General features: G+C 45.6%; 2 protein-coding genes across 2 annotated transcripts; one reads left to right on the forward strand and one right to left on the reverse strand.

Annotated features, from left to right (window-relative positions):
• Positions 1–1,217: 1,217 nt before the first annotated feature.
• Positions 1,218–4,819, reverse strand: LOC307236588 (uncharacterized protein). Its single transcript, XM_080009058.1, has 2 exons — positions 4,306–4,819; positions 1,218–3,418 (listed from the first exon to the last, which is right to left on the reverse strand). Exons 1-2 carry the CDS (start codon positions 4,469–4,471, stop codon positions 2,547–2,549), a joined length of 1,038 nt encoding a protein of 345 aa, XP_079865184.1. The 5' UTR covers positions 4,472–4,819; the 3' UTR covers positions 1,218–2,546.
• Positions 4,820–5,429: 610 nt separating this feature from the next.
• Positions 5,430–9,620, forward strand: msrb1a (methionine sulfoxide reductase B1a). Its single transcript, XM_080009198.1, has 4 exons — positions 5,430–5,597; positions 7,055–7,197; positions 7,408–7,522; positions 9,236–9,620. The coding sequence occupies exons 1-4, from the start codon at positions 5,543–5,545 to the stop codon at positions 9,253–9,255; spliced, it is 333 nt and encodes a 110-aa protein (XP_079865324.1). The 5' UTR covers positions 5,430–5,542; the 3' UTR covers positions 9,256–9,620.
• Positions 9,621–9,636: the final 16 nt, after the last annotated feature.

A 9,636-nucleotide genomic window follows, 5' to 3' on the forward strand; every position in this document is an offset into this window, starting at 1 on the left:
CATTAGAGCAGACACATAGCCTCTCCACCCGTTGCGGCTGCATTTGGTTTGTCAATGCAGTATGAAGCCATAATAACTTTCCTTGCAGAGTCTAAAGCACGGGAAGCTTATACGCCATTTGGACCCATCTAAAGAAAACACCCATTTTAAATGACTGCGCTCGAAAATATGGCACCCCGAATGAAATGCACGGGTAGACCGCTTAATAATAACTTCATTAAAAAAAATGCAAAGGTCATTTGCACCAAACTACTTACCAGATCCGCGCCTTAGACAGAAGTTGGGAGCATCCTGGCTGGAAATGCATGGTTCCAGCAGCAACAGCAGCGTCGGGGCTGCAGGGTGCAGACGCAGCGCAGAGGAGGAGGCTGCGGAGGCGAACTGCGGAGGACCACGACCCTTCAGCGGAACTTCTCTGGCTTCCGCGCAGAACCGTCAGGTACCGGCAGCGTCTGCGGTATCCCCCCGATGCCCCGGGCTTCCTGCCGGACGGTCCAGAGCGACGTGGTCGGCTGCAGAACGACCGCGCTGATCCGGATTAGGCTCCAGGATCCTGGGTCTGTGTGGCTCAGCCTCTCCGCCTCCCAGGGTCTGCTGAGCTCCACTGCAGATTTATGTAATGAAGTCGAAAGGCTGGCATCACGGCCCAACATCCCGTAATAAGGAGACTATACCACGTCTGAAAAAAAACAATTACAATAATAATAATAATAATAATTTATTATATTCTCTGAAAATATATATAATTTATAATATTCTATTAAAAAACGAAAAGTAATATATGATTTAAAATATTCCATTTAAAAAACCCAAACAAATAATAATATATAACTTATAATTAATTATCTATTAAAAACACAAAACAAATAATAATTAATATTATATTAAAAACACAAAACAAATAAAAATAATATTAATAATAACGATAATATTATTTGTAATATTCTATGAAAAAATATATAATATATAATTTATAATATTCTATTAAAAACATAAATCAAATAATAATTTATAATATTCTGTTAAAAACACAAAACAAGTAATAATAATAATAATAAATAATATTCTATGAAAAAGTATATATTAATAATATATAATTTATATTTTATTAAAAAACACCAAACAAATAACAATTATAATGATATATCATTTATATTCTATTAAAAAACACAAAACAAATTACAATAAAAATAATAAACTTTAAATTATAAGCAGCTTTCAAGCAACCCCCGCAACACCCCCAAATAAATAAATAAAACATTGCCACAAGACAAGGTATTTCATTTTTATCTCACTTTTAGGACCCCTACAGCACCTCAGGTGGGAGCACCTGCTGAATTTTAGGATCACATGTTATGCCCAGAAAAGGAAGGAGAAACAGTTGCAAATGATGATATATGATGATAACATGGTAATACTGCGTGTCCTTTCTATTCACAGTACTCATCTTGAAATGGTTCAACAAAATTAAATCCAGCAAATTACCTCCTAGTTTTTTATTTATATAGTCAGACATGGTGTTGGGGCCATAATGCCAACATTATGTCTTTGCTAAGGCACATTTTGCACATCATCACTGCTGAAGTTATATTGTTCTTAGAAATCACAGAATGCAGATATTCTCTTCCATGTGGTCGGTATTCTGGGGCACAGCAGTTTGACTGGATCCATGTCTCCCTCATTCAGGTTTTGATCTGACGTTGCAGTTAAGTCATTAACATGGGATTCAGCCCAACATTACTCTCCGTCCCACCTTCATCTTTGTCATGCTGAGAATCAAATCACAACACAAATAAATACATCATGTTCGACGGACAGAGTTATAAAAACACAAACATGGAATAATTATATTATTTGAAACAATGCAAAGTATGTTTTATTACCACAGTATCAAATTCACAACTCACAGGTGAAAAAACAGATTACAATTTATATTACCACTTGAAATGACTATCTTTAGTGTATGATTGACCTCCCATACGGGATGTCTCATGGCCGTAAACTGAAAATAAGCTCAGACAAGACTTTATTCCAACATAATCCCTCGAGTCGTATAAAACGGTAAAATAATTTCAATAGAGTAGTTCCCTACTCAGGGGTGGGGAACTGCGCTTGACCGTGGACCCTAAACTTCTGTGAACTGCTAAAACAATCGAAAAAAAAGGAAATAGGCTGTATTTTTTTATTTTCCAAGGCAAGGATTCATCATTTGCTTGTGCACATTTCTATGACCAACTATACTTCTCCTAAAATATGTAGTCCACGTCAGATCGAGGAAACACCTGGACGGCCGTGATATGGTGTCTGAAGGGGCGGCAATAGGCCCGCGGGCCACACGCCCGTGACGACCACCCATCCGGTTTGTTGAATAATGGTGAAAAAAAACTCCTTAAACTACTTTTCTGTGTTGCAAACCAGATAAAAATGTCCCGGGGCACAGGTGGAAAAAAACAAACAAACTGATTAGTGTTTCTCTTTGGTGGTTTCGCATGAACGATGTGCGAAGGTGGCCAGTGGCGGCTACAGAAGCCACGCCGCGGTGGCGCCTAACCGGCATGAATCTTCCTATGAATTGCCAGATTCATACGATGGGCAAACACTTTCCCACAGACGTCACACTGACACGGCCTCTCCTCGGAGTGGCTCTTTATGTGCATTGCGAGATGCTCCATGTGGCAGAAGGCTTTGCCACACTCGGGACACATGAGCGGGTTCGCTCCCTGGTGAGTTTTCGAGTGTATCGTCAGAAAGCAGAGTTTTGAGAACGTTTTGCCACAAATATGACAGAAATGGGTGTCTCTGTGGGCACAGCCCAGGTGGTAAACTAACGCATCAATGCTGTGACATGACTTCCTGCAAACGCCACAAATCACCGTTTGGTCATCGTGCATTTTGATGTGCTTCATTAAAGAACCTATGTACCGAAAGGCCTTGCCGCACAAGTGACAGGAGCTGAAGTCAGACGGGCTTTTTGTCGGTGCGTTTGCAGCCGGCAACAGCGTCAGCCTGGGATTAGAGCAGTTCCCGTCCCCCGTTAGCGCCGCCCCCTGCGCCGACATTCCCTCCAGCCAATCCTCCGAAAGCTCGCTGCCCTCACTGACCGAGGGAACTGGCACCAGCTCAAACTGGAATTCGATGTCGGCCTGATCTTGGTCGCCCTTCGCGACGGGACCCGCGGCAAAAGGATGTAGCGCCGCGCCGTAGCTGCCGGCCTCCTCCCGCTCCTCCTTAATGTTTGAAACCTCCAGGTCCGTCTGCATCCCGGCGTCCGAGTGCAAGGGCTCGACATTTGTTTGGGAGTTTTCCGAGCCCCCGCTCCCCGCCGCCTCTTCCCGTTTGAGCGCCGTCCCATGCGGCGGAGCGCGGTCGCACTTGTCTCCGACGACGAGAACGCCGTCCGCCTCTGGTTGTTCCGAATCTACAAAAGGGACGAGGGCAGAGCTCAGGGTGAAACGGGAATCATCCGTCTGTGCACAGAACAACCCAGGACCAAACGTAACGTCGCAACAGCACGTGCGTCCTATTCACAGTCTGCGGGCGTCTGTGAAATTCAAAACCTCTTCGGGTGAATCTGATCAAAATACAAGGCAGATTTTTGGACAAATCATGTCCCGTGCGTGAGGTGAGTTTAAGGGTGTGTACTATATATATTCAGTACGGTCAGTATTAGGCAGCAGTAGCAGTAGCAGGGGGGGGGGGACGCGCCTGTAGGAGGTTAATACGCCTGTCGGTGCCCCTGAGGGAGCTGGAGCGGGTCCCCGAGCGCCGCACTGCCACTGCTCCTGGGTGGAGGACGAGTCAAATGCAGAGGACGCCTCATGCCCCCCCCCCCCCCCCGGGTGTATACAATGGAATTACATGAAATAAAAACAGGTTAGTTGTTTATTTACCACAGAGCTCAAGGGTTTCACTGCAGGTGTGTGTGTGTTCGTGTGTGTGTGTGTGTGTGTGTGTGTGTGTAAGATTAGATAAACCTTCACTTGTCCCACAAGGGGGGAATTTACATCGTTCCGGCGGCAGCAGAAGATAGAGAGCACATCAAGGTACACACCATAAACAAAGTAAAAATATATGGAAAGCGTAAACAAAAAAAAAATCGCAATAAACGGGAACCAGAGTATGAAGTGCATTGCACATATCTTGCCACGCTGCACATCATGGATTGCACTTCATCTTCTTTTCTTTTTGTTAAAAAAATGCACTTGGATTTCTTTCCACAGTTGCGTGCGTGCGTGCGTGCGTAAAGGGAGCGGGTCCATATGGTTCGGAACAGTTGGGAACGACGGCGGACGCCTCAGCACCGACCTCCCTCTCCGCGGCGAACCTCCAGCTGCCGCCTCAGCCGCTGGACCTCCTCCCTGGCGCGGCTCGCCTCCGCCTGGTACGCCGCCATCACCTTCTCGACCTCCCCGAAAATCTCCACGGCCGCCGCGGACAGCCGGTCGCTGACAAAGGCTTTGAGCTGGATCATGGCGGAGCTGGTACGACGACAACGGCTGTTTCGGTTCCTCCCGAGCGCTCCCGGGCAGCGACGCCGAGGCGGACGCTCCGCCCGCCCCGAGCGGCCGCGTCACGGCGCAACGAGCGGGGACGGCCAGACCGGAAGCGGGGGCTGGACCTCGCCTTTCAGAGTAAAACCAAGATGGCGCGCGGCGTTCAAAAAGCCGGGCGGATAATGAGCCGCGTGAGAGCCGCGTCGCGACGTTTTACGGAGCAGGAAACCTCCGCTGACGACCATTGTTTTCCGTGACAAGTTATTCAAGAAAAACAACCCAAGGCGTTTTGTGTTGCGAGGATTATTCTATCGTGAGAATAAGGGCGTTTCCAGTCCAACAATGCCGCCTGTAAAACGAGCGGGACGTTTCAAGTCCCACACGACACACCAACACGAGTGGAACGAGAAGTCTGAACGTCTAAGTCTGTTGACGTGGCGGACCCCACGTCGCGCTGTCTCCTCGTTCTCCTCCTCTTCCTCGTTCTCCTCCTCCTCCTCCTCCACCTCCTCCTCCGCACGGTGGGGACGTTTCGACAGGAGAAAACAAAACAAAAAAAAACAAACAAACCACAGCGAATCGATCGCCGCGTTATGACCTTTACTTTGACGTTGTCGCCGGAAACGTGTTTGTGTACGTTCGCGCTGCGTTCAAGTCACATGGGAATTAAGGATTGCTCATCTTGTTAAATATTCACATGCGTCACAACGTCGTACGACCCGATAGCACACATGAGTTTATCTTCGCCTATATCGTGTGTATTCTGTTGGTCTACGTCTAACATTTAAAGGACGCTTAAACGGAACCGAATCTGGTTCAGAACCAGAACCAGAAATACTGTAACGATCCCAGGGGGGAAACTACGTCCTGTCTCACTTCCTGAATCCAGCTCCTCTCCGTCCGCCCGTGGCGTCGCCGCGTTGATGACGTCAGGTGGGATCGCGGGGCCGCCGTCCCGCCCCCGGGACGTGAACGCAGCACGGCCTCGCCGGGTGGGTCGAGCTCCGTGCCTCCAAAGTGCCACCTTTGACTGGGACTCAAACTACGACATGTCTTTCTGCTCCTTTTTTGGCGGCGAGGTCTACAAAGACAACTTCAAAACAGGTCGCTCTGCGGTTTGTCGCTTAAGTACTTGAACGTGTTTGTAAGTGACGTGTTTTCTGAAGAAGCCGTTCAGCCGCGGGTTAGCTAACTTGTTTACTCGCATTAGCTAAAGTATATTTAAGAAAGGTTGCGATGAACGGATGATGGCCACTAGTTATAGGTCGGAATATATAAGTTATTATTTACACTATAATAAACTTCAATACATAGAAAGAAGTCGTTACGACTGTTTGTATTTATTATTTCATGATTTTGCTGACGTAATGATGACGTCACGAGCGTGGCACTTTACTAGTGTTGAGTGAAATAGAAGAAGAGTGATCAGATGAAATGACTGTGAATTCACTGTAACTCGCTGCCATCACCAAATTGTTAAGAATAAAACAGATATTTATTAGATTATGGGCCATTAACTGGATAGGCTGCCAGGGGCCAGCAGGGAGGGCCCAACTCATTGGCCATTAAGACTGATGATGTCATTTCTGAATAACATTTAATGAAGTTAGGGACTCGTGATGTCATTATTTTTTAAATAGACTTATGACTGATGAGGGGCTGCGTAGGCCATAATGGGCTCTTTCCTCTTCATATGCCATGGTCATCATTGCCCTTTACTGGTGCAAACCTCAACTATTTCTCTGGGCAAATTATTAAATTGAGTTAAAAACATAAATCAGTGGGAATAATTTGATTACGATTGGAAAACATTTCCTAGGTTCTCCGCCAGTTATTCAATGTATATGTGGAAGTGCAGTTTGTAGTTTAATATACAGTATATCTCTGATATTATATTTCTGATGTCATAACACCTTCTCTCCATACATTCTCCAATTCACCTCTTCCATTTGTACATTCACGACGCCTTTTGTTAGGAAAGTACTGTTTATATTCAGCCGTGTCTTCACTATCAACTCTGAGATGGTACAAGAAACACCATCGTGTCCTGTATCCCCTCATAGTTTATTCTGCCAAGTTACATATGTGATGGATTTGTTGGGGTGAAGATCGGTGCATTTCTATACAGACAATTGGCAAAAAAGATTAAGTTTTAAAAGGTAAAAAAATAAAATGAATAAAAATAGCCAAAAACACATACATACACAAATATATACAAAATATACAAGTGTGATTCAACGCATAGGACAAACTTTTGGTAAAGGTCAGGAAGATTTTCTATTTTCTACACTATTACTATACTGTAGTCTCTATGAACATGTCTCAACAAAATATAATTTCACTTCAAACCTGGGAGAAGGAGTTATTCTCACATTACCATTTAAAATGCTTTGTTTGCATATGATGCATTACATTCCTATACAAGTAGAGACTATTGTTTTTCTTTTACAGGTGGAGGCTGAACTTAGCAATATCACAATAACATTCTGATAATATTCCGTCGACTCAGACATTAGTCGAATCGTGTTTCGTGACTATGTTTGATGGTTTTTACGCCGCAGGACTGTATGTGTGCGCCAAGTGTGACCACCAGCTGTTCAACAGCCGGTCCAAGTACGAGCACTCGTCTCCCTGGCCGGCCTTCACCGAGACCATCCACGAGGACAGTGTGGCCAAACACCTGGAGAGGCCTGGGGCTTTCAAGGTGCGATGTGGTCAAGACCCAGTGCTGTGTCCTCACAAGGAAGAAAACAACAATATCTACTTTAGTTTGCCGTGTTCCATTGTAAACTAAGAAATTGGGCGGGACTCCTTGATTTTGAAGCATCTTACTTGTGTGAAATCTCAAATGATGACCCACATTTATGACCTTAATATTTTTATTTTTTTACATGTTCACCAAAACATGTTCCAGGTGCGATGTGGAAAGTGTGGGAATGGACTGGGCCATGAGTTTGTGAATGACGGACCATCCAAAGGACTGTCTCGCTTCTGAATATTCAGCAGCTCACTGAAGTTCATCCCCAAAGGTACAAAAGCACATCAATTAGTTTTTGTGTGCACGGTTCCCAAATAAGAAGTGATTATTAAACGCAAGGATATGCGTGTATATTGCGTGTTATCGTCATTCCATATGGAGAGGTACCCACCTTTTCAGATTATTTTTTTATTATACCTTTATTAGTCCCACAACAGGGAAATTTGCAATTTCTCTGCATTAACCATCCTAGTAAGTGATGTATAGGAGCAGTGGGCTGCCATGTAGAGGCGCCCAGGGAGCAGTTAGGGAGGTTGGGCGTCATGCTCAAGGCCAGATCAGCACACTACCAGGAGGAGCCGGGGATCAGACCGGCAACCTTCCGTTCCCTAGATGACCCCGCTCTGCCCCCTGAGCTACTGCCCCCATAATTCACCAATTGTGAAAATCCATCCAGTTCAGAAACATTGCTGCACCCTCTGCTCCACCCTTCCTGACACCTTGGACCCCATTCAATTCGCATACCACCCCAACAGCTCTACGGACAACGCCATCAACCTGGCAGTGCACTCTGGCCTCTCCCACCTGGATAATGGAAACACATACGTGAGGTTGCTGTTTATAGACTATAGCTCATCATTCAACACGATTGAGCTCGTTTCCAAGCTCAGGATCCTGGGTCTTAACACCTCCCTCTGCAATTGGACCCTGGACTTCCTGACGGGCGGAGGAGGCAACCTCACCTCCTCTGCACTGACCAGCTCCAACGTCATTTTTACGTTTGCAAAGGACACCACCATCCTGGGTCTCATCTCCACCGACGCCCCCATTCACATCGACGGAGCTGAAGTAGAGTGTCTCCTGCTTCAAGTTCCTCGACGTGTTCATCAACGATGACCTCACCCGGCCCAGGCAATCGGCCTCCGCAGTAAAAACTGCCCAGAAGAGCCCGAGTACTTCCTGAGGAGACTCAAAAAGTTTGGCATGGCTGCAAAATCTCTCATACTTTTCCGGGTGCACCACTGAGAGCATCCTCTCTGGCTGCATTACTGCCCGGTACGACAGCTGCTGATCACGAGGCCCTCCAGAGGGTGGTGACTACAGCCATCATCAGCTGCCACCGATGCCTGAGGAAAGCACCGAAAACCATTAAAGACGACAGTGACGACACTGTTCACGTTGCTGCGTTTGCTAGACGCTACCGGAGCATTGGGGCTCAGACTACCAGGCTTAAACAGTTTTTCACCTCCAGGCCATCAGGCTTCTCAACCAGCAACATTAATCTCAGTGATCACATTGATCATATGATGCTCTGTACGTATGCTCTGCTCACATCCCATCTACATTCAATGTACATCACCATCATTTCATGCAGCACTACGACACTTTATATTAACAATATTATAATACTTTGTTGTTCATGTTCCTCTTCTTTACCGTCTCTGAAACTGCTGCTCATGTTGTACTGTTATGTTTGTTTTTTTCCCCATTCTCATTTGTGACTTTTAATAAGTCTATACTTTTATTTTATATCCTAGGCCTGCTACCTAGTTGTTTCTTGATGTCTCAAGAATTTCAGTGTCAGAATGTCCCTGGTTTACTGTGCATTTGACAAATAAAACACTTTTGATTTCTTCCTCTGATATCTACGGCTGTTTGTAATCCAAGCCCTGAGTGATGTTTATAATCAACCAACAAGGAGATTAAGCACTATTCTGGAACAAACCTCAGATCTTTGCCTCACGGTGTGTTTCTCTCTGCACAGATAAGGTGGATGGCCAGTAAGGTGAGCTGCGGACGGGAGTAGAGCCATGATGGTCCAACGTATGGAAAGCCTTGTGCTGCTGGAGGTGAGGACAGTGGATGAAGCGTCCTGGGACAAAGCCCGGTCTGGGACGTCAGGACCCTGATGCAAAGTGTCGTCACTGGACAGTGAAGATGAGGGAATTCTCACAAGAACACAAATCAACCTGAACTTTAATGGATGCTTGGATGAACTGTGACTAAATGATAAATCAGGCCATTTTTTTGAATATAAAATTCTGTGGTTTTATTTGTTGGGGAGAGCAAATCAAATGGGGGAAAAATACCTTTGTGCAGCAAACCATGTTCATTTAATTTAATAAGGAAATAAATCTGATTTAATACAAGACCAACGCAGGTTCC

This window comes from Zeus faber, assembly GCF_960531495.2.
Source record: "Zeus faber genome assembly, chromosome: 11".
NCBI classification, from domain to species: Eukaryota; Metazoa; Chordata; class Actinopteri; order Zeiformes; family Zeidae; genus Zeus; species Zeus faber.

Coding starts and splice junctions, on each gene's coding strand:
- LOC307236588 (XM_080009058.1), bottom strand. CDS start 4,471: ATGATCCAGCTCAAAGCCTTTGTCAGCGACCGGCTGTCCGCGGCGGCC. Junction 3,419..4,305: donor GGTTCGCCGCGGAGAGGGAG/GTCGGTGCTGAG, acceptor TCCCTTTTGTAG/ATTCGGAACAACCAGAGGCG.